Raw genomic sequence first — 25,101 nt, forward strand, 5'->3', positions numbered from 1 at the left:
ATTGGAATTGCGCGCAACAGTTGGCAACGCCTACTGGCATTGACAATGAATTGACGTGCATCTGTGTGTGGGTATGTGTGTGTGTGCATGAAAATAGTATATAGTGCGCCCTGTGATTAACAGCTACTTTGAATGATTATTTGCCCGTGTATCCTAAGTTGGTCAGAACCTTGAGATTGCGGAAAATAAAGACTTGATTGCGCATAAATGTTTATTTCATTGTAATTTATGATTGCTCTTTAAACTTTCGACATTTTCCTTAGATGCCCTGACCTTATCAATTTTAAATTGTTGTGGCATTACTTTAGATTAGTGTTAAAAAATAAAAGCTGTGTATAAGTTTTGCTTGGATAAAAAGAAAGAATAGGGATATGTTATGTGATGGCCAATAAAGCTGGCTTTTAACTGATTCTATGATTCCGCAATTGTCTCATAAATTAGCTAGAAAGTTTAAAATGAAATTCTAATGCAACTTTCAATTAAGAGCTGATGGAATATGCCCATAGGTAACAGCTTTGGGGTTACAGTCACCAGCTAAATAATTATGAAGAAAGTACTTGATTATGTTTTGCACCATAAGGTTTTGTTAATTGTTAAAATGTTTATATTTGTTTCCATACAAGCTAAACACATTTTTATTATCTGCAGTTGTTTTAATTCAAATCCGCTTTGCCAACAATTAAATGCACGTAACGGCTATCAAAACAGAAAACAACATTTCATGAATATAATTATATTTAGTTTATAGTATGTATATATTTATTAGTATTGCTGCTTATGCACATAATATTTGGATTAAACAATTCGTTAATAGTGTTGTACATGGAAATGCATGTATAAGTTATGTAGTTAATACAGTTAATGGGAACTAGTTAGAGCAGGAAAGTAAACATAAACAAAATACTATTTAGTGCATGGGCGAGGCCAATCGTGTGGTCGTCTGCATGTTGTTGCTGCGATTGTTTAGCTTCAGGCGCAGCTCATTGACATGCTTGAACAGCAGATCCTGCTTGGAGAGCAGCTCTCGTGTACGCTGGCAGCCGTGCTGGGGCGCGCACAAGCCCGGATTCCAGCGGCAGTAGAGACCCTTCCAGAGACGCACGGCCCGCACGCTGGCAATGGGCCGCAACACGGGCTCGGGGCCGTGCGTGAACGAGGGGAACAGCGGATTCAGATACTGATCCAGCGAGGAGTTTATGTGCGTCCACAGCGAAATTGTTTTGTGCTTAAGATCTGGGCGGGAAAGTGTAGAAATTAGTTATTGCACATAGAAAAATATATGTATATAGTAGAGCTTACCCTCTGCTACACGCTCCGCCTCGGTGTTGCACAGGAAGGTGCCAAACCGACACGAATACAGATGATCCACAATTGTGATGAGAAAGTGCTCATTGAATTCGAAGGCATTGACAAACTGTTGACTCACTTGCCAGACGCTGTCGATGAACTGCAGAAAAACTGGCGAGCGATCCGCATCCGAATGCTTGTTATCGCCATGGCCAATGCGTTGCTGAAATTTGTGGCCAAAGGACAGCCATTCCTTTTCGATGAGCACCTCAAAGCCGCGCACGGTGCGATAGTGCGGATCGAGCAGCAGCATGGATAACGCCGTCAACTGCGCTGTGCGATCCCAGCCATCGGAGCAGTGCACCACAACCGAAGTGCTCATCGTCTCCACCTTGTCCACAATGCGTACAGCCCCGGCCAGAACGCAGCGTATATGCTTTAGCCACAATGTGCTATCGATGGCCGTCTGCCACTTGGAGTCGTCGGTGGTGGGATAGCAGGCTTCCTTCACCTTGCGCAGGCTCTCGCGCATAACATGTATGTTGTGTATGTCTAGGAAATTGATTTCCACATTTTTGTAGGCATCCTCGGACTCGTAGCCGCCACCCTTTGCCTTGTTCGCAATGGCATTCGCGCTGGGCCGGGCATCCATAATGGTCAGCTTGTCCGACTGTGCATTCGCCTCCATAATATAGCTAAGATAGGTCTCATCATCGGCATTGCGTTTGCCGCTAACGCCCACCAGCGGCTGGGAGCAGCGCGTGATTGTTGCCTGTGTCCGAGGATTCATCCAGGACAAAACTGGCAAACGGCAACGCGAACGGAACTGCGCAACGCGACGCAGAAAATCATCAGAGGCCGCCTTCGGCACGGCCCAAACAGCCGGATAGCTATCGCAAATGCCATAGGATTCGTTCAGCTTTGTGGCACGCCACATATCATTGGGCACGCCCAGGCGTCGCAGCTCCGCCAGCGGCTCATACACGGCCCAGCCATCCCAGCCGGCGCTCACGGCCGCATTGGCGGCGGGCGGTTGTGCCGCCGCGGCATGGGCGAAGGCGAACAGTTTGCCGCTGTAGGAGAGCGGAAATGCGTTCGCCTGCAGCTTCTCGAAGACGGTGCGACGCGAGTGATTCTGCTGCTTGTGGGCGAAGCGCAGGTTGCGCATATCCTTGCAGAATATCTCAATGCCGTAGCTATTCTCGCCGCGTGACGTGGCGCCGCCAATTTTCTCCACTCGCGCTATCACGCCCAGCGGCACGTCGACGACAACGGGTGGCTCCTGGTCGCGCAGCGGTAGCGAACGAAAGTACAAGCGATAATTGGTGATGGTTAGGGCCCCGAAGACGGGTCCGCGATACGGGCAGACATAGGTGACATCGTTCTTTTGGTCCTGATCCTCCTCGCCGTCCAAATAAGCAAAGGGCGTATCCCTAAGTACGCCATTCTCGGCGCCGTGCTTGGAGCCAAGCGAACTTGACTTGGAGCTGCTGTCCAGCGAATTGCTGCTGGCCGTTTTCGATGCCAGCTTGTCGGCTAGGCTTGTTGTGGCGTCCATGGCTGCGGAATGTTTAATTATCAACTTTTTCGGTTGACTTATTGGACACTAGAGCGTAAACAAATTTTGTATCGAGTAAAATATTCTTTGTGTTTATTGTTCACAATCGAGTTGCTTATCGATTCGTTTCGGAACAAGTTCGATTGCACAACTCAGCAAACCGAATGAACGAACCAAGTTCCTGTTTGTTGTTCGTTTAGTTTGCCACATATAAATTTTTATTTTCACTTAATATTGACGTCCAAAGAAAATGTCGTTTAAAATTACGAAAGTAACAATATTAAAGTCGAATGTAGGCTGTGAATTAATCAGCTGCTAACCGGCTAGCACATGTTAACATCGCCGTAACAGAAACAATCACATCTGTTTTTTAACATTTCTCTGTTGCTTAACATTAGCATGTGTTTGGCGCCAGTTTTGAACAATAAAATCAAATTGTCAAATATTTTACCGCACTGATGTCTAAATATTTCAAAACAAACTTGCATATTTTTTGTAATAAATTTTAATTTATATATATGGTACATATAAAAAACTCCTGAACGGAATTTTCGCCTTTACTAAATTGTTAGTTTTTCTTTTCACAATATTATATAAATATATGTACATATGCATGTGTTTTGTTTTGTTTCGTTTTTTTCTCCTTGTATAATAATAGATTTTGTATTTAGTTTTACTATAGTAAAGTGTATTTCTCCTTTTTTTTTTTAAATATGTATTTTCAACAAAAGTTAACAATTAAACCAATATTTTTTTGTTCAAATTAACTTAATTTTTCAGTTAGTATTTTATAAATTTAGATTAGTTTTGTTTTATATATTGGTTTTTAATGCTACAGTTACGTACATTATTAAATACGCTAAGCATCAACAGAAATCATTTTAGTGACTAAAAAACGAAATGACATTTTTCTGTTTTAAAGAGTTGTATGAAAAAAAACCAAAAACAATTTGAAGAAATTAAGAAACTTATCACTTATCCTGGATTGTTACTTAAATAGCAGATAATGCTACACTTGTATATTTTTAAATTTTAGTTATCTTGCTTTGAAGAATTCATTTCATATAGTCAAATGTATCCTGTTGACGTTTAGGGTATTGTCTTAGCAGTTTCTTACGAACATGTTTTTTAATTTTGCTAATACAGTTGAAAATGAAGTTATAGTTCTTAGTTGTTTTTATATGTATATATATATATGTGTGTGTTAAATTATATATATACTTAGAGACAAAGCGTTAGTTGCAGTTTTGGTTTTTGTTCAAATTAATAAAAACTTAATTATATTACCCCATTTTTGCATAAAAACTAATAATATGTTAGCAAAACAGGCAGTTTGTGTGCTTTTAACATATTTGATGTATGTATATATGGATATATAAGTACAGAAGAGCTTTACAAATATATTTATAGTGTATGTGTGTGTGTGGAAATTGTTAGTATGATTGAACAAGGTATATAAATAATATAATTTCATTTATTTGCTTGCCTTTGTCTTTGCAAACATGTGTATAAACTAAATTAACAACGTAAGAATTAATGGGAGTTTTGTTTTGAAAAACAATGGATATGCTTTGTGAATATTTATATATCATATTTATAAATTTATGCCAAGACATTGGGATTGCAATTCGAGCTTCGAGTTTTGCCAATTACAATTATTGCAAATTATTTAAATATAAATTTTGTAGCATGCCTAAGGTTTTCTTACTTTCTTTTCTTTTCTTTTCGTTTTGTTTTTATTATTAATGCAAAGGCTAAGTACTATGTAGACTTGTAGGGTTGTTTGCCTTTAAAGCTTTTTCTTTTTGCTATTTCGATTTTCCATATGTAAATAGTTGATAAATGGGCGCTTGTGACTTGCTTCAACTTCTCTCGACTCCATTCATTATTCTCCTCGTCACGTTTTCACTTTTGTTCTATAATACTTTCTTGTTAGTTACACGTATGCTTGATAATGTTAATTATACATTTATTTATATATATATATGTATATATAAGTGAGCTTTATATGGGTGTATATTAAACTAGGCGTATATATAAATTATATATATATGCAGCTGTTTACTATATATGCCTGATTGTTGTGCATGTTGTTCTTCAGTTGAATTAAACTCGAATCGGAGCGCCTTGCATTACTCTACCAACAAAAAGGCAAACTAAAGAACATGCCATAATGTCATATGTGAAGCGTACTATGTTAGCTTGTATATATAAATATATATTTAAATATGTAAATATATATTTAAAAAACTGAATAGCGTTAAACAAAATAATAAACTGTACATAATGTCAATAACATATTATATAACAATCAAGTTTGGTTACTAATTTGGTTCGAAGCACGCATCTCTGTATATATATATATTCTGCAGCTAAAACAAAATACTGTTAGTCTATTGCAAGCCCAATTTATATTACAATCTAAATTATATGTCACATTGTTAAAAAAAATTATAAAAAAATATTAATTAAAATAAAACAATTACAAAAATGATTAGCATCTAAAACTTGTACAATGCCTACAACATTAGCAGCAGGGCGCCCGTGCAAATTGTTTACATACACGCTTTGTATGTATACGTACGTATTTCCTATATAGAGTATGTGCTATGTCTTGTATACATTGTCTTGTAATGGATTATATGACTATTTCTGTGTGTGTGTGTGTGTGTAGGCATGTGTGTATTTATATAAATAGATTAGACGTGCATCATGCTGGGGAGGAGGGAGGGGGATGGGAATTGGGCCCAGTCAGTGTATATTCTGAGCCTGGGAGTCTCTTGCGTTGCGTCTTTCTTGTTAGAATTTTGTGGCTTAGTTGTTTGTCTGTTTGTTTCCATTTCCTCATTCCTCATATATAAATATATATATGCTCCATTATTAGTTGTCTTTCGCAGCGTTTAGGAAATATTGACGCTGTGCTGGCTTTTCTCTTTTGAAAGTTAGTTTAGATTGTTTTACTCATCCACCGATGTTGTGGGCGGACTATAACTGCATCAGGATGCGCTGCGCTGTTCGCTATCCGGCCTGCGATCTGTGGCAATTTGCAGCAAGTTTCTGAACTCCGTGTCGAGTATTTGGCGTGCCTACAAATTCATTTGATTTGATTATTAAAAATTATTTGTGTTAAATACAAATTTAAGCGCTCACCTGCGCATTTTGCGTGGGTATTTGCAGTGCCAGGCCCATTGCATTGGCATCGAAGCCCTCATCCAGCGCCATCAGACCACCATGGACACCCGATTCGAGCAAGTTATTGGCATATTCCTGGGGAAAAGCATAGTTACATTTTTAAATCATATAACAAATGTTTTTAGAGATCTATTTAAGTGTAGTCTAAACTTTAAGCTCGTTAGCTTGAGGTTTTAATAACCAATAGTTAGTAAATTTAAACTATTATCAGAAAACTTTGCTATCGACTCTGGGCTTGCAAAGGCTTTGTCGCTCCTTCGTAGCTTGATCTCATTGAGAATTAGAGGCAACGAAAAAACGACAAACCTAGCAGAAGCAAAATCTTCTTATGTCCTGGTTAGTCCGCTTAGTCCCGGATATTATTTATCAATAAAACCATAGATGAAACTTAGCTCCCAACACCCACCTTCAGTCCTATGCTGCCCACCCAGCGTATGACACGCTCATTGCTCCACACGAGCACATCGCAGAGCCCATTCTCGCTCATCTTGCGCCTATGCTCCAGCTCTGTGCGATCATAGTTTAAGCGTTTGAGCATTGAGATGCCATACTGCAGGCTGGTCCGATGAAAGCTGTCAACCATTTTCAATTGGCCGCGCAAATCCTTCTTGGTCAAATGATCCAACATGCGCGCATCGACTAGACACTCCATAAAGGTTGTGCGATATTGCGGCAATCCCAGCCCAGGTAGCCAGTAATTGCCGATCCACTCGTGATTCATATCCCCTGTAAATAGATAAAGGACGCATTTTATTTTGTGTTCGTCAAATTACATTTTTTGTATAGGCCTACCAAACGCTAACGTCGTACGGGATGTTTGCGGCGCTGAGGGTGAAGTTAGTGAAACCATTTCCTGTATGGCCAAACGTAGTTTGAGCCTATGTAGCGGATTACTAATGCCTATCAAGGAGAACAGGATATTAAGCAATGGTCAAATATACACTTTGAATGTTACCTATTTCCCGCTGTATTTCCGTATCGCTTAGTGCGCTCATAATAGCGCCGGATTTGACATTAGCACGACAGGCGGCCACATACCAGGCGGGCATTCCCACCCACAGTTCCAGCCAGGCGACAATGGTGGGTCCGTTCCACAGGGCGAATGGCGTGCCCGCTTTCATCGCCTCGCCCAGCAGATCGTTGCGATAATCGTGATCCCTGCAGTGAATATTTATAGTTAGTAAAGGGTATTCAATTTGAATGGGATCCACACTCACTTCTTTTGCCTGCCGTAGTCAACGCTGCTGATCTTGGAGCCCGGTGCACTGGCAATGCGCGGCATCATGCCGCCTGTCATGCTCATGACATCATAGTTGGAATCCACTTCGCTTAGGCCAATCGATAGATTGCCAATGGACATCATGCTGGGCGAGCCGTCCGGCAGTGTATCCTTAACGCCCTTGACCTTATCCTTTTTGCTAAAGAACCGTCCCAGCGACGATTTGATGCCCTTCTTCTTCTGAACGGCAGCGGCGGCGGCCGCTTCCCTTGACACGCCCGACGTTGGCGTCTGCAGCATGGACATGGAACCCATCGTGTTGTAGTGACGCAGCGACTCCTGGCTGCCATACCGGGAGCTAAGCGGCGACAGGCCATAGCTGTGTGTGTTTAACGTCATGTGAGCGTTCACGTGTGGCGACGCAGCGGGCGCCATTGTGCGACGACGCAGCTCCTCCTGGCTATGGGCCAGCGCCTGGGCGACGCGCTCCAAACGCATCGAGCGTGCTGTCAATGGTGAAGCAGCGCCGCCGGAACTTGAATCGCCGGTGGTGGACATGCCGCCGTGCAGCTCCTCGCGCGAAGCATCACTGGACAGCACGGGCAAGTTAAGCTGCAACAATCAAATAGTTAGATCACAATTAGAAGCCAGCTACGTGCCCTTAAAAAGTGCCCTTTTAATTAAGGGCTAACTGGTATAATCGAGTAGGATTTTTCTTAAGAATCTAACCGGCTTTTGCGCCCGTTGACTAAAATTTCCAAAATAGATCAATATTCATAAATTCTTATTTTTATGATATGCATTGAACCTGAGTTTAAATCCAATTGAACGTTAATTGAAAAATAACACTTTGAAACCGCCTATTTCCACAAAACGGGGTGGATTTACTAAAATCAATTCAATACTTTTCAAATGATCTTAGAATTAGTGTTAATTGAATCGGATAGAAAAAATTTCACATATTTTTTACGAATGGCTATGAAATACGAAACAGCCGAAAAACGATTCAGAGTAATTCAGTTTTAGGGACCTTTTACCACATCCAATTAGCACTTTTAATGATAATCTTTAAATAACGTTCTTTGATCATTAAAATTGTTAATTGAATCGAATAGAAACAAATTTTCACTTAACGTGGTTTTCACCTATTTACCACATCTGATCGTGAATTTATGAAACACCCAAAATACGTATTGATTACATTTTTGGGAACTCCTGGAGGTCATTTCTTTATAACCAGTATTTGGATCTTAAAGAATATATAAGAAATTTCCGTAGCTATTATCGAATCCTTACCGTATGATATTTTTGCATGAAATCGCGCTGCGGACTGTTGGGCGTACTACGCCCGCTCATGGGCGGACTTTGTCTGTCCATGGAACGGCCGCGTGACAATAGATTCACATGCTCCAGACTGCCGACACGCGATTCCAGCTCCTCGGCGCGTGCCTCCGTCGATTGTTTCTCTTCCTGTATGAGTCGAATCTCATTATTGATGGCATCCAGCTGCTCCTGCAGCATCATGGCCAGCGTTTGTGCATCCGTATGGCCCGATGGCGACATCATATCCGCCGTGGCAGCCGCATAGAGCGCATCGCTATCATCGCAATCTGTCACACTGGCGACCAAGTCGTACGCCTGCTGCTGGGCGTGTGCCACCTGTTGCATTTGCAGCTTCTCCCACTCCTGCTCGGCCATGGAGCGGGCCAGCGCGTTCTCCTCGGAGAGACGGGATTTGCTCTGGCGTCGCAGCGAATGCGTCTCGAAGCTGGCATGGGATGCGCTGCGGGTAAAAGCGTTGCCCCCATCCACGACGCTGCTGGGCGATAGGCTACGGGTGAGCGCCTCCGTCTGCTGTATATTGTAGGCGATCTCTTGCTGGAGCAGCTGACGCTTGAAGTTCTCGATTTCGAGCCGTGTCTTGGATAGCTCCTTCATAATTTCGCTCTTCTCGTGATGCAGCTCCTCGGCCACCTTGCGCGCCTTCTCCAGCTCCTGGGTCAGTGCATTTTTCTCATCCAGCGCACGCATACGCTCCTTTAGATGCACCTCCAGCCGTTCATTCGACTCGGACAGCAGTTTGTCCACCGTCGAGGACAAACGCAAATTGTGCTCTTCATTCATCTTGAGACGCTGATTCAGTCTTACCACCTCGGCGCTCTTCTCATCCAAATTCGTTTCCAAGGCCCGTATGCGATCCTCCGCCGAGCCATGACGTTCTTGAGCCTGCAAATGCGTTCAGCCAAAATCGTTTAATAAAGCACATTCAATCGAGTGAAATTTGGTCATAATAATAGATAGACAAGATAATTAGTTTTAAATGTTAGTAATGAAAGCTAAGAGTGAGGAGAGTTTCTGTGAAGGTTTCTTTTGTTCAGTTGTCGGTGCGCTGAGTTCTTGTGCAGGACAGTTAAGAGATTGAGTTGTTTATATATAGAATCATGAGTAGAGTTGTTGTTGTTATTGTTAGTAGTATTAGTTGGATTTTGGAAAAAAAATATACGAGTTTGAAAGAACGTTACACAAATAAGAATCAATAATTTAGTTGTAGAAATTAATTTGAGTTTATACTTATGGAACCTGTCGGCGCGCATATTAGTTCGAGTGCATACCTTATTTCCTACCTTTGTCAATGCCTCCATGCGCGCCTTTAGCTGCTCCTCCATGTCCGGCTGCAGTTTGGCATGTTGCGCCAGCTTTTGCTCAGAGAGTTCGAGTTTCTCTTCAATTGCGCTGATTTTCTCTTCGTGCAGCTGTCAGTGTTTATGGTTTTTTTTTGATTTTTTGTTTCGGTTTGGTGAGGGTAGTTCAATTAGTTTGGTTTTTGAAATGCAAATGGATAGGGTATATATTATTCATTATTAGTCACAGTTTTAGCTTTTAAACAGGCATGGGCGAAAAACAAGTCCACTGACTATATCAAGCTTTTTCTTGTAAACTAAATGTAGTATCAAAAAGTTAAAAAGTCTTTAAATAACAGACACTACACTTCTATTTTTGATAAAGTAACAATTAAAATAATTGTGCTATGCTGTTAATAACATTTGGCTGTTATCTTAAATAGTTGGAAGTTATTAACATGATTAATTAACAGAGGCTGTTCTGAATGTACTGTTCAACATGCTAAGGCTTGTATTTTTTCCCTAATTATTTAAAAATATATTATAAAATGATTTTTAAATGAGTTATACATAACTATAACTTTTAATTGAAAAATACTAATAATAATAATACAAGCAAATCACAGCAAAACTCATTAACACTTTCGAATGACACATGATATGTTATGTTTGCCTAATTAGTTCCTGACTTTAGAACGCTTTCCATAAATTTCCAAACTTGCTAAGATACACAATAATTAATAGCGGAAATAAACCATTAGCAACTTTCATATGAATACATATATATAAAGGGTATTTTGTTTGGCAGTGCAGTGTTTTGATTAATTTGATGAAATTCGCCCATGCCTTGAAACCATAACCAATTCCATGTACATATTTTGCTTATGCATAGACGCACCTTTAGTTGTGCCTCCTTGTGCCGCAGCTCCTGCTCCAGTTTCTCGTTCAGATCATGCAGCGATGTGGACTCGCGTTGAGCATTCAAATAGCGCTTTTCCAGCGTAGTTATACGCTCCTCCTATAAATGATTTTTATATTTATCTATACTTTTATATATTTATATTATGGTTACGCACCTGATCTTCCTTTTGTGCCACATTTTCGCGCAGATCGCGCTGCAGCTTCGAGCACTGATCCTGCGCCTTGCAGTGCTCCTTTTGCACTCGCGACATATTCTCCTCCAGCTCATTGATCTTGCTGTTCAGATCGGAGACGCGACGCTGCCATTGAGACAATTCCGAGGTCTAAAAGTAGAAAAGGGTTTTAAATTGTCAATTTGTGCAAATAGTAAATGACATTTAAGTATTTTTATTCTAAAAAATATCTATTAAAAGTCTGTCTTAAATTTTATTTGATTATTTTTGACTTAATTTGAATCAAGTTTTGCTTTCAACAAAATTCGTAAATATATATAAAAAGAGCACTGAAACTTGTTTGCCTTCGGGGCAATTACTCCGCCTTGAGGCTCAATTAGTCAGACTTGCTTTGTCATCAAATTTTAGTAAAATAAAGAACAATGATAAATTCAATTAACATAGCCCGCTTTAAGTAAAACATTATTTAAAGCTGCAGCTACCGTTGATCTCTACCGAAAATTGGGAACTCCCAAATATGATAAAATGCAAGTTATTTAAGCTTTTGGACAGAGCTGCGCTTAAAAGTTGTAATAGTAAACAAATATGATCGGTTTGTCGCCTTAGTTTCTATGCCTAATTAAAACAAAGTTTATGTAATGATTCAAATACTTCATGTTGGCCAAATTTAGAGCGTTTAAAAATCTCAACTAATTAGTTATTCGAACAACGAAAAACCTTATCTTAGCAAATAGTTGTTTTGTTTTGTCAACAATGAAATTTCGCATGGGAATATCGCGACGTGAGTCATAAATTGCTTTAAACGTATTGTCTATACAGGTAGTGCGACTTGTTGGCAATCATGTTGTGATAACCCTGCGATGCCCTCACCTGCTTCTCAATGATCGTTTGTAGCTCGTGTGTTTTGGCCGCATATTCATTTATTTCGCTGGCATCACCATTGACTCCACCGCCGCCGCCGCCGCTCGCCAGCTGCAACAACAAAAGGTAGATAATGTAAAATACACGCTTGATTGGGTAAACAGACACACGCGCGCGCACACACACACACACACGCACACACACACACGCACACACACACACGCACACACACACACCTTCTCTTTGATGCCATTTTCCCCGCTCGCATTGCCGGCCGAGTTGATGCCGCCGGCTTGCAAAGCGCCCGTTTTATATTGGTTTAGCTCCTCTTTGGTTGTGTTCAGCTCTTCCTCCAGCACATTGTTCTTCTCAATGGACAAACGCAGACGCTCGCGCACCTTCTCGTCGAGCGCTTTGTGATGTTCGAACAGGGATTTGAGCGCTTTGAGCACCTCCACCTCGCTGGAGACGCCGCTTTGGGCGGCCGCCTGCCGCTTAACCACGGTCATGCGCAGGGAACGCTCATGGCGCGACACCAAGCACTCCAAATGCTCCAGCAGAAGCTGTAATAATAATATACAACTTATTTAGATTTATCGGATATTGTTGAAGCTTAGCTGTAGCTTACCCGCGTGTTGTTGCGTTCCGCCTTGAGCTCACCAATTTCCTCGTCCCGCTCCAGCAAGGTTTCGCGCGCTTGCGTCAGCTCCTTGGTGAGCGTGGCGAACTCCTGCCAAGATCAAACATTAAATGCAGCTTTCTAACATGTTGGTGTTTATTTGAACTAACCTGCGGCAGATTGGCATTGATCTGACGCTGGAGGCTGTCGCGCTCCTTCTCGACATCGCGCAGCTTGCCCTCCGTTTCGCCCAGCCTCTCCTGTGCCTCGCGCAGGCTGTCCATAAGCTTGTCCCGCTCATCGAGCATGGAGACCATGAGCTGCTCAAAGTTGGCATCCTCGCCGCTGAACTGCGACGAGCGCTGCGATATGCTGTCTTCCGATATTGTGGGCATTACGTCGCACATCATGTTCCACATTATTTAGTTGGCCACCAGAGCACGGGCACGCATGCAAGACTGTAAGCAAACCAATTTTAATCAGATTTCGAATAACTTTGTTTAAAAAACCTTCAGCACTCTATTACGGTTATAAGGTCTAGTTGCCATATCAACTCACTTTTAAGTTCGTCAACTAACTAAATTTGTTTTGCAATACATCAATTTTCGTATATCCACAGCATATTCTTGTTTTGTAGTTAGTTACATTTAATAAAACGTTTTCTGATACAAGGATTAAGGATTAATTCTTGAACAACACACATTTGTTTCGCATTGTATTCTAATTTTAAAGATTGGAATGTACACACCAAAATATGTTACTAAATTTATATATATTTAAATTTGAAGGACATATTTTCCGGAGTGATATGCACATAAATACCATAGGTATATCATATATAAGCCGCATAGTTTTACCGAAAAAAGGAGTTTTTCATAATTCCGATCGCAATTATTTTTACCGGCATGAACCGGTATTACCGATTTTTGTATTGCTCAACTGTATTATAAACAATATTATTGAAACAGTTCTAAAAGTTTATAATTTAATTGAAAATAACAATAACCGTTAATATATATATAAAATTTGCCTTAAGAGTCGCTGGTCACGCAGCTAAAACGGTTATAGGCCCACGCATTGCCCACGCTCCGGAGTTATTTATTTTTCTTGTTGATGCCGAGTTTTTCCCCTCTTGAGGCACGCCCGCGTAATGGGTTAATACATTCCAATTGGACCAACACACTGAACATGTCTAATAAGGCTTTTATCATAGGCGCCGCATTGATAACAAGTTTTTTACACCAACACATATACGTACACACACACATATGTATATACACAAGCACACTTGCACACATACACACCGCATGCATGTATATACATACAGGCATGCCAGTACGCACACATATGCACAGCTTTTTCTTTTTTATAATAATTTTTGTAATTTAAATGAATGTTTCTCACATGCATTTAACACTAATTATGGCAAACACATTAAATTTAAGAGTCGCAGGTTAACAGCTGCGGCACTCGGTGCGTTTTATGATTGGTAAAACGCCTTTTCTTGAGCATAAGAGGACGGCTTTTATGCAAAAAGAGCAAAAAACTCCCTTCCTCCCTGGCGCAAACACGTACCCCGTAGCCAACAAGGATCGATCGCCCGGCGACAGCGCAGCAGCAACAACAACAACTTTTGTTGCTGTTTAGCTTTTGCATATAAAGCTATTTAATTGTTGCAATTGTAGCAAGTTTTATTTATTTCCGATTGATTTTTATGTGCGAAAAAACGCAGCTCGTTTCTTTTTTGGTTGCCACTTAGGTAAAAATCCAGTGCTGCCACCTAATTTCAATATTTTGTATATTTTACACTATCTGGCTAGGTAGCTGGCTACCTACGATTATACTTATCGGTATTCGCTGGGGCCCACGGCTTTTTAGATATTCAAAGCTAAAGAAATTAGTTTAATTAATTATATTAAGAAATTAAATGAAATCCTATAACTTAAATTAATAAAATGAGTCGTGCTCATACATCGTTGCCGCTTCGATGCAATTTCAATATCACATCACCTATCGAGTATTACATGCGCATATCGTAAGATACCACGATATTGGCAACATTGCGCTGTTATTGTAACATTACTCGCATCTTTTTTTTTTAGCAACATCACTCACAGTTTTAGCCGCATTGCCTACAGTTTTTACACAGAGCAAGCGCCTCGTTTGTGTTTTATTTTTTAGTGTTATAATTAATAAAAATAAACAATTAGCATAGTGTTAACGTGTTGCCATACAAAACAATTGAGCGCTGCAGCAAACAAACGCAATGGGGTAAGTACGCAAATTATTCTAATGGGATTGCAAATGCTACAAATTGTGTGAAAAATCGACGCCGACGTCTTCCTTGCTGCTGATGCTTCCTCTTCTTCTTCTTGTTGTTGCTGCTGCTACTCCTGTTGTTGTTGTTGTTGTTATTGTACTTCTAGGCTGAGGTGTAGCGAGCGTCGTCGAAGGTGTAAATTTGTGCCATATACCATGTGAATTGATGCTCTTCGTAAGTTGTAGGTGTAGGCTGACAAACGCCGCCCGTCGATACCAATTATGCGAGTGTATGCGTGTGTGTGTGTGTTTGCGTGGGTGTAGGTGTGCATGCGTTTGTGTGTGTGTGTGTTCAGTAAACTTGAGCAAAATCAAAACGAGGCTACAAAACACTTAAGCGCATAATGCAATTTAGTCGCCAAGGCAGCCCCTACAACCCACCCTACCCCCCCCCCCGCTCCCCCTAGCGGAACCACCCCGCAACGCTACCACAAACACCACGAAGAACAACAATGCCAATGACACGGTGCCGACAATTTCAATAAGAACTACAACAACAACAACAACAAACACAGAAACAACAACCACAACAACAACGCATGACAATCTATTTTCACCGAAGCTCTTAAACCCCCAACATATTTGTTGTTGCCATGACAGCCGCTTTTGTTATACTTGAGCTACACATATTTAACCCATACTAACTAAACAATCAGCACGTTATCTAAAACAGACAAATTAACAAATTATGTTATCTATCTACAGTAAAATGAAATGTTGAGCTGTCGATTGAGAATTTGAAAAGTACAGTGAACTATGCTCGTATTGCACCGTTTTGTTTTTGAGCATTTTTGAGATATTATTTTCATTTAAACAAAATAATTTTTGATTAGTAATTTGATGTTCAGTCATTACAAATATTTTAAATTAATATATATATAATTTTTGAAAAATTTAAAACATAATTTTAATGAAATATATATAAAAACATTTTTCTTCTTTAATTTAAATTTAATAAAATTTTTTTAAAATAACTGAAATAATTATTAATTACTTTAATTTAAATTAAATAAAATTTTTTTAAAATAACTGAAATAATTATTAATTATTTTCATTATTATTTATTTTTTGTTAATATTTAAAATTTCAATTTTTTGTTTAATATTGTATATTGCAAAAAAGTTAATAATCAAATAATTGTGCCTCAAAAAAATTAAAAACTTGATATGAGTTGACGAACGTCAAGTGAAATTAAATATTATTCACTCGCGAATTATATAAACTTAATTTTGGCTAATTAAAACTTGAACATCTTAGCGAGCGTGCACTGTAATCTAATAGCTTGCTTACATTGCCATCTGAATTAGGAGCTTGCGTAGCCCTATAAAGTTCAGCCTGTAGCATTAGCAACTTGGTCACATATGTATAAATTGTACAACCAACCCCCTCCTCCCTCCTGCTGTTCCTTAGCAAGCGAGTTTACAAATTAAATATTAAGCCGACGTGCAAGAATTTTAATGGAATTTTTAATTAATCACCTGTGGGTGCTGCTGCCGGGTACTCCTCCTTTACCCTGTGTTTATCTCGCACAAACAGCGAACAACCGATTTTCACTTGCCAGGCGCACGTGTTTCACATTGATCCGAAAACGAAACGGACATGGATCACGGCCAGCATGAAGGCGGTTAATGTGAGCTTCTTCTATGATATCTCAAGAAATCTATATCGGATCATCAGCGTGGAAGGTACCAAGGCGGTCATCAATTCAACAATAACGCCCAGCATGACGTTCACACAGACATCACAAAAGTTTGGACAATGGAGCGATGTGCGCGCCAATACGGTTTATGGACTTGGTTTCTCCTCCGAGGCGGAGCTGACAAAGGTGTGTTTGTGTGTTTCTCTATATGGAGTTTTAATCTTTTCATTAAATACCTTTTCTATTTCCAGTTTGTGGAAAAATTCCAGGAGGTCAAGGAGGCCACCAAAAATGCCATGAAATCTGCGAATGGCTCCAATGCGGTTACGCCCACCACCTCGGCGAATACATCGCCAATTTCAGGACGTGCTGTGGGCGCCATTCAAAATGATAACACCAACATCGATCCACACACCGTGGAACCGCCGAATTTAAGTAATACCAATACACAGAATGCCAATCCCGATAGTCCCTCGCATAAGCTGTTAAACACTAGCGATGGCAAGCAGGATATTGGCTCGGCCACGCCTTCGCCGCAACCAACGCTGGGCATGGGCGCTGCCACAGTTACCGCTGGCGGCGGCGGTGGTGGTGGCGGCGGTGGCGGCGGCGGTGGTGGCGGTGGCATTACAATCTCTTCTGGTGGCAGCATTGTGGGCATGCATACTGGACCTGGTGCGGGCGCCACGGCTGAGCAACAGCTCAAATATGAAAACGAACGTCTGAAAATGGCACTGGCGCAAAGGTGGGCTGATATTATGATGTTTCTTCCTTTTAATATAATTTTACCACTTATGTGTTGACAGCTGCGCCAATGCGAAGAAGTGGGAAATTGAGTTGGCCACCTTGAAGAACAATAACATACGCCTGACCAGCGCTTTGCAGGTGCGTTTAATTTCCAATTTGTTACTGCTTAAAGCTAACGCCTACTCCCACAGGAATCGACGGCTAATGTGGACGAATGGAAGCGCCAGCTGCACACTTACAAGGAGGAGAACATACGCCTCAAGCGCGAAATGGAACTGATGCGTGTGAGCGGGGGCGTTGGTGGTGCCGGCTCCGCAGCTGGCAGCGCCACAGAGGATGAATTGCGTCGCGAGGTGGCTGCGCTCAAGGCGCGCACTGAGACGCTGCAGGCGGAACTGCTGCAGCATGAAATAGAGCTTAAAACGGCCAACATGAATTTACGCGAAAAGTGCAATGATCAAACAGTAATTTATTTATATACTCAAATCAACCAAGTACATTAACTAATGTAAACATTTGCAGCTGGCCAAGTTGAGTGAACTGAATGTGCTGTTCGCCAAGAGTCTGTCGGAGCTATATGCGGTGCAAAAGGATATGGAGAATGTTATACATCCCGCCAAGTGCACTTGAGACGCCGAGTTGGGTGCACACAGAAAGGTTGCGAGTTCAACTTTTAATTGTCAACACACGTATAATTCAATTGGTTTTTTATATAGGTTTCAGCGCAGGAACAGACTACAATGGCAACCACTACAACAACAACGACAACATCGACAACAACAACAACAACTAGCAAACGTTATTTAAGCAATTTTCTAACGGCTGAGGCCGAGAGCACGCTCTCCAATGTCACATCCATACACACACAGCTGCAATCGTCGCTCTACGAGACACAGAACACGGCACAGCTGAAGGCGTTGGATAAACACTCAGCGCTATTGCAGGAGCTGCATCAGCGACAGCTGCAGACTGCAACAAGCTCTGCTGTCACTGATGCAGCTGCCTCCAGTGGCGCTGCTGCTGCTGGCACCAAAACTGCCACCATACTCGTTTCCAAATCAAAAACCAAAACTGGGCTGCCCCTGTTGCTGAAAAATTCCATTAACAATTAGGGAAACAAAAGGAAACCAATTTTCAGACGACTCATTGCATTTTTTTGTAATCTTTGTATTTGGTAGTTTGTATACAAAAACAAAACGGAAACAACAGTAACTCACGCCCCCACACACTTACACACACTCATTGTAGGTTTATATGTATATGTATTTAGTGTATCTTTCGGTAAACCCATTAAGTCCAAAAAGTCCAGTATTCGTTTCATTTCAAAATTGTACGCATTTGTCTGTGTCGTGGTAGCAATTAAGTCGAAAGCAAGTTTTAAATTCTCGTACGCATTCAAGTGCAATATATATATATATATAAAATACACAACAAAATAATTGATATTATGTGCTCTATATTTTGTAATTCTTTCTGCTAATTGTTAATTAATTTTTAATGAGAGCTTGACAATGAATCGAAATCCTCTGACGAACAAAATACAAATATTTATTTTATGAAAATGTGCTCGAAAGCATTCAAGTATTTTGAAAACTGTAACCCTTGGTATTTCTCAAACTTTCGTATAAATTATTTATATATTTATGTATGTCTTATTAATTTGTATACACTGCACATATGTTTATGCAATTTCGTAATCCATTTCTATTTGTTTCTATATCTGCAAAGCTAATTAGCAAATTTGTATACCAACCCCCATTGCATTATAATTTATTTATTGCAATTCAAAGATTAACTAACAATGACTTAGACGACGAAGCATACTAAAAATCAAATAAAGAATAATAATTTTATAAATGAAAATTAAGAAAATACGAAACTAGCAAAGTAAATTAAACGAATACCAAGTCAAGTATGTACGTGCATCAGTGGAAAACTAGTTTAATATATTAACAAATCAAATCTATATAAATACATATATATTATATATGTATCAAATGAACAACAGCAAATAATATCAATATGCAATCTCCCCTCCTCCACAACCGCAAACACACACACTCTCACACAGATACACATACACACACACACACACACACGTTGTCCCCTCCCACAGGCGAAACGGTAATGGGAAAAAACGCTTAAACGGTTATCTTGAAGCCATATTGTTATGCAATTTGACCGGTTCGTTTTTTGCATGAATTACCCAGTTTAAAAAAGTAAATAAAATCAAATAATAAACGAAACAAATGTTGAACATACAAAATTTAGCAGTTAAAAGCAAACACAAGCATATGAAATAAATAAAAATAAAATTCGATATGATTCAAATCAAAAACGAAGGCGGAATTCTTTTGGGAAAGTATAAACATAAATATGCTTATAATCTAATTGTTTAAGATATAATTGATAAATGTTAAAGATGAAAATCTAATTCATTATTTATTTACCATTTAATTAAAAATGTTCTCTTTGTTTTTTTTTCAGCACTTTTCGGTTAATGTTTTCTGGATTTTACATTAATCTTAAGCTGCGTAAGTATACTGGGTCGAATATAAATCTATATTGTACAAATTATAATATATTCTATACTGATTCCAGTTATGTCTAGAGGCATGTCGAAAACCAAACTCTTATCCCACAAAGGATTGAAGGTTCTTAAAATACAGCTACCCAAAAAGAGGAAGCCGAAAAACCATTTTAAATCTCGTGAAATTAAACACAAAGTTTCTTTTAAAAGATTTATAATTAAGAATTTGTTTCGCTATAAATTTGTTAATTGCCTTAAACAACGCTTGATAACAGGCAACAATCTGCAATATGCATATTCGTAAATGTGTAATTTAAACAAATAAGGATCTAAAGAGTTCCGCCTTGGAGTCGTCCCTCCAGTCGCTGGCCTCGTTGGGTGCCATAAAATTGATCAGCTTATTGTGCACCACATAGCTGCAAGTTGAGGAAATTGGGTAAGTTAAATAAATAATTTTGAATAGTTTAATTTGACTGAGTCGCGTACCGCAATTTTCTGCCCTTGCTGGCCCTGGTGTCCACTTTCCGTTTCATTTTCTGGCGCAGCTTCTGCAGCTCCACAAACTGTTTGGCTATGTCGCTCATGCTGGACGTGCTGCTGGCCTTATACTCGATGAGCTCGCGCAGCTGCTGATGATAGAAATCGCTGTCGTCGTAAATGTGCCGCTGCCTTTGGCCATTGGCAGCTGGTTCCGCATCCTCTCCAGCATTCGGCTGCGGCTGTTGTTGATTGTTTTTAAGTGTTTGGGATTTCTCGACGAGCGCCTCTCGGTTGGCCAGCGCACTGTCAATTTTCTTGATGATATCGTAATCCTCCTGCAAGGTCTTCCGCTTAACGCCCGCGCCGGGCGTCAACAGCTTGGTGCGATCATCCCACTTGAGCAGCACCTCGTTGCGATAGCTTCGCATATTTTCGAAATTATTTTGCAGCGCATTAGCATACCGTTTGCTGCTGGCGGTTGCCTCCGTGCTCGAATCCGCCGGCTGCTTACGTTTGACGGACTGCCGCAGCTCGCTGTGCTGCTCCGTGAGGGCCGCTTGTAGCGCGAGCAGCTGTTCCAGCAGCTTGGCGCTGCGCTCCTGCGCTTCGCTTAGCACCAATTTCAGTTCGTCATTGTTTTCACTGAGCGCTTTTAGTGTCTCCGGCGACGGCAGCTGATTCGCCTTGCTGGTCACTTTTTGTGTATTGATGCGCAGCTCCAGCAGGCGCTCCCAAATCCTGAGTTGATTTTGCACGCAGAGTCCTTTCTGTACCTCGGCTTGTTGATTGGTTTTGGGCATGATTTCGTTGACATCGTTGCCGGAGCCAGCATCTTCTGAGTCATTCTCCTCGTCGTCATCGTCATCGTCTTCTTCGTCGTCGTCTTCATCATCGTCCTGCTCCTGCTGTCCTTCATTCTCAGAATCTTCCATGCTGCTATCATCACCTTCATCACTTTGTTTACCATTCGTAGCCTGTAAAGTCGATGTTTCCTCGTCCTCGCTGTCGCTCTCTTCGTACGCCAGCTCCTCGCCATCCTCGTCCTCCTCCTCCGACTCCTGTTCAAATTCTTTGCGACTGCTTATCCTTCCCTTGTATCGTTCGCTCTGCTCGGACAGCAATTTTACATTGCGCTTGCGAAAATCTGTGCTCCGCGCATCTGGCAGATCGTATTCATCCTCAAAGTCCACAACGCGCGCTTTGGTGGTCACATCAACATCGGAATCATTATCGCTGTCGCTATCGTTGGGATGGGCGAGCAGTTTGCTCACCTTCTCCGCCACAGTCGGTGCTTGTTTTTTCGATTTGCGCAGCATTCTTTTATTCAGTCTTTCATTTAGTTCGCATAAAAACAATAAAACCTGCGAACAGCGGCAACACGTGAAAGTATAATTGAGCTCTGAACTGATTCCAGCCTGCGTGTAATTGAACTAGTTCAAAGTACGTTCATCGATATCTAAGAAACGTTCTGCTATCGATAAAAGTGTGCATCAGCGCGCTGCCAACTAATTAAACAATAAAAATGGCTGTGTAAAATGTTCATATATTTTCTCTTTTAATAGATTTGAAAAACACAAACAGCGGCTTGTAGAAAGTTGTACAAATCTTGCATTCAAATAAGCTTTGATATGTTTATACGCTGAACCCATTAAAAATGGGTAAACAGGGTATAATGTATTTGTGCAAATGTATGTAACAGGCAGAAGGAAGCATCTCCGACCCCATAAAGTATATATATTCTTGATCAGCATCAATAGCCGAGTCGATCTAGCCATGTCCGTCCGTCCGTATGTATGATCGCAAGGATCTCAGAACCTATAAGAGCCAGAGAGTTGAAATTAGCTGTAGGTCTTCCTAGTAGTACACGCGCAGATCGAGTTTATTTCCGATATTCGATAACTTGCCCCGTTTCCAAGTAATCGATAAAAATCGATATCGATATCACAAAACTTGACATGTAGCTTCTAGAATAGTATATATATATCAAGTATCTTTTATTTTATACCTATCGCCTGTTGGAAGAAGAGGGTTCAGGGTATCCCCTAATTGTTTAAAATTATAAATGTTGTACTTTACATCCTGGGTGTTTTTAAATTAGGAATTACGACTGTGTTCCCTTTTACTATTTGTATATTTTGAGCCCGAAATATTCTCTTGCCTAGAATTTTGACTGTATTGCCTTCTTTAATATAATTTTAACGCAATGATGAAACGCATTGCAATGGGAGCATCTCAAGTCAGTCAAATGTAAAAGTAGCCATAGGGCTACTGCCTTTTAAAAAATAATTGTTTTATAATAGTTAACTTAAAACAACAAGGAAACTTAACAATAATTAGGTAACAATTCTTTATAAAATTTATAACGGATTGGATTTTGAGTTTTAAAAAAAAGTGCTGCATACTTTTAAGCGGAACAGTTTAATATATGAGGATAACCACATTCTGAAGGGGTCGTTAGTTATCCTGAAGGGTTGGTTAGTTATTGAATAAAAAGTAAGTTTAAGCAAGTTATTTTCAAGATTAAATAACGCATTCACATCATTAACAAATCCTTAAATTGTTATGCTCATAAGTAGATTTGATTGTCAATTGCATGCACTTGCGTGCATTAAGAATGAAATCCAGGCTTGCGACACGCTCCCTCATTAGAATCAACAAAATGCCGCCTTATCGGCACAGGTGCATCTTGATAACGAGTCGCACACGCACATGTATATAGGGTATAGGGTATATAGGAAAGCCAGCAGCAGCTGCACAAAGTCCCGTACATTCGTAGCATACAATAGCGGGCTATGAACTGTCATGAATATGAACATGAACTTGAAATCCTTTATTGTTTGGGAGCAATTTGTGCTCATTATATTAATGAAATGTTGACAAATTGCGACTCGGCAAAATGGGCAAAATGGTTAACCTTGAAAATTGCAGTATTGCGATACAAAACAGACGCCAATGGGCGTTCATAGTTAACACAAGTGTTGCCGGAAAAGGATAATATTTACGCAGTATTTTTTGAATTTATTTTACTATCAACTCAAATTTCGATTTATTCGCATTAAGTTGGTGGAAAAGTCAAGACGTGCCGCCACCAGACACAGCCAGAGCGCAGATAACGCCACAAGCTGCTGCTTCTTCTTGTTAATATTTTTAATATTTTTTTTCGTTTTTTTTTGAGACACGTTCACGGTACCGCATTGATAAGCGCAGCGTTTCGGGAGTCAGACGAATAGACAGACTCGCTTTGAACTTTGAATAACAAACACTGACACACACACACACACACACACACTGACAGAGAGACAGCGGCATACGACGCATTGATAAATGTGAAATTTTATGCGGGCGGGCTCCACGAACACATGTGCCAAATTTGGGGTCGTCCGCTGTTATCAATGCCCGGCCAGCCGGACAGCGTTGCCAACTATATATAAGTATATATATATGCACATATAGGAGCGCCAGCTGTGTCGCATACAGTTTTTTTTTTTTTTCATATAAGATTATCAGTTGTTGTCGAGATTTCGATTTCACGGCGGCAGCATCAGCTGCCCCAGCAGCCGCCCAGCCATTTCAGTCAGTTCCTGTACGCCGCACGGTGCAAATACGAGTCCGAGTACAGCTAGTTACAGCGCCGGGAATCAGATGAAATATCGATAACATCACGCTTGTACGTGTACGATTACGGGTGTGTGCGTTTGGCTGGTTGGCTGCCAGTGTTGTAAGCTGCCGATCGCGTTCCGCTGGCCGTTCTGCTGGTGTTAGTGCGTGAGGTGTGCAAATAATCAGATCTTGCACACACTCACACACTAATACATTCATGCATATTTGTTTATATGTGTATACACATGCACAATATATTCTAGTACACGGTGCGCGCGCGTGTTTAGAAAACGCAAAACAAAACGGAAATAAAAAAGCCTGAGCAGTCGAATAAATAGCGTTAGACGTAATCAATGATTAAATAGGTGAATTGTTTGCTTGCTTAGCTAACAGGCCAATAACGGCCACACAACAGTGTTGAATAACAGTTTAAGCAATAGGGAATACAATCTAATTTGTAATTACCAAGAAAACTGCAATTGCATATTTGTTTAAATGTGAACAGAATTTATAGCTAGGTTCTACACAACACAAGATATTTTTTTAATTAGTTTAACCATCCGGTTCATGATTATTTTTTAATTGCACGATTTCGAGCGTCGAGCCCCCTGAATGTCTACCTATTATTTATCTCTGCCTTTAACAAAAAAATAGCAAAACAGAAACTAAAAGTTCAAAAGCCAACGAAACATCGAGCGATTAAATAAATAAACAATTAATTTGTGTACTACAACAAGTTTTTGATGAGCATGCTCAAGGATTAATGCACTGAGACGCATTGATTGTTGTTGTTGTTCATTATCTATAATGGCGTTATTGTTGTTGCCCCCTCGATTGAGTGAGTGTCTGCCCCATTGAGCGCGATTGATTAAAAGATTATTAAGCCGCACGGTTGCCGAGAACCAGCCTGAGAGAGGATTATTCATTACGAAAGACTCGCACGCAGCATGAGTGGAATTTTTATTATCACATCACAAAAAATATTCCAACAATATTATTATTTTAAGAGAGTAAAAATTCGTTCAAGGTCATAATTTTAAATGCAAACCCAAATCAAATCAAACAATAATACAAAATGTTCCTAAACCTATTAAAAAAGTAATGAACATGAAAAAGAAAAACAAACAAACAACAAAATAGACCCAACACAGCGGGCAAACGAGTGAGATTAATTAATCGAATTGAGCTGAGCGTGAGTTTGTCCAGGGCTTTCCAGGAGCTCCTTAGACCCATCCATAGGGCGTAATAAGGCACAGCCGTACGGGCATCTTTTGAGTTTGTTTCAGTTTCTGTTTTTGTGATTATCACGCAAGGCTGGCGGTCGAGCGTGATGAA

At 40.4% G+C, this 25,101-nt stretch overlaps 4 protein-coding genes across 8 annotated transcripts; 1 reads left to right on the forward strand and 3 right to left on the reverse strand.

Annotated features, from left to right (window-relative positions):
* Positions 1–731: 731 nt before the first annotated feature.
* Positions 732–2,985, reverse strand: mtm (myotubularin). The gene is made up of 2 exons (XM_064697810.1): positions 1,300–2,985; positions 732–1,233 (listed from the first exon to the last, which is right to left on the reverse strand). Exons 1-2 carry the CDS (start codon positions 2,843–2,845, stop codon positions 908–910), a joined length of 1,872 nt encoding a protein of 623 aa, XP_064553880.1. The 5' UTR covers positions 2,846–2,985; the 3' UTR covers positions 732–907.
* Positions 2,986–4,301: 1,316 nt separating this feature from the next.
* Liprin-alpha (liprin-alpha) lies at positions 4,302–14,212 on the reverse strand. Of its 5 annotated transcripts, none has more exons than XM_064697518.1 (15): positions 14,027–14,212; positions 12,622–12,909; positions 12,461–12,562; positions 12,069–12,395; positions 11,842–11,943; positions 10,954–11,121; positions 10,776–10,895; positions 9,881–10,009; positions 8,553–9,482; positions 7,255–7,868; positions 6,993–7,195; positions 6,830–6,937; positions 6,444–6,763; positions 5,996–6,112; positions 4,302–5,931 (listed from the first exon to the last, which is right to left on the reverse strand). In XM_064697518.1, exons 2-15 carry the CDS (start codon positions 12,868–12,870, stop codon positions 5,842–5,844), a joined length of 3,579 nt encoding a protein of 1,192 aa, XP_064553588.1. In that variant the 5' UTR covers positions 12,871–12,909; positions 14,027–14,212; the 3' UTR covers positions 4,302–5,841. The 5 variants fall into 5 exon arrangements, with proteins under 5 accessions (XP_064553588.1, XP_064553585.1, XP_064553587.1 ...); XM_064697515.1 differs by having other exon boundaries at positions 9,869–10,009; XM_064697517.1 differs by lacking the exon at positions 14,027–14,212 and adding an exon at positions 13,856–13,976 and having other exon boundaries at positions 9,869–10,009.
* A 349-nt stretch (positions 14,213–14,561) lies between these two features.
* Positions 14,562–19,494, forward strand: homer (protein). The gene is made up of 7 exons (XM_064697737.1): positions 14,562–14,722; positions 16,307–16,595; positions 16,661–17,154; positions 17,216–17,294; positions 17,348–17,620; positions 17,679–17,813; positions 17,873–19,494. The coding sequence occupies exons 1-6, from the start codon at positions 14,718–14,720 to the stop codon at positions 17,784–17,786; spliced, it is 1,248 nt and encodes a 415-aa protein (XP_064553807.1). The 5' UTR covers positions 14,562–14,717; the 3' UTR covers positions 17,787–17,813; positions 17,873–19,494.
* A 389-nt stretch (positions 19,495–19,883) lies between these two features.
* Positions 19,884–21,575, reverse strand: Aatf (Apoptosis antagonizing transcription factor). The gene is made up of 2 exons (XM_064697529.1): positions 20,173–21,575; positions 19,884–20,102 (listed from the first exon to the last, which is right to left on the reverse strand). Exons 1-2 carry the CDS (start codon positions 21,480–21,482, stop codon positions 20,000–20,002), a joined length of 1,413 nt encoding a protein of 470 aa, XP_064553599.1. The 5' UTR covers positions 21,483–21,575; the 3' UTR covers positions 19,884–19,999.
* Between the last annotated feature and the right edge of the window lie 3,526 nt (positions 21,576–25,101).

The sequence above is a fragment of the Drosophila montana genome, unplaced genomic scaffold, assembly GCF_035044405.1.
Source record: "Drosophila montana isolate Dmon_TW-CO22-7 unplaced genomic scaffold, ASM3504440v1 contig_402_1, whole genome shotgun sequence".
NCBI lineage: Eukaryota > Metazoa > Arthropoda > Insecta > Diptera > Drosophilidae > Drosophila > Drosophila montana.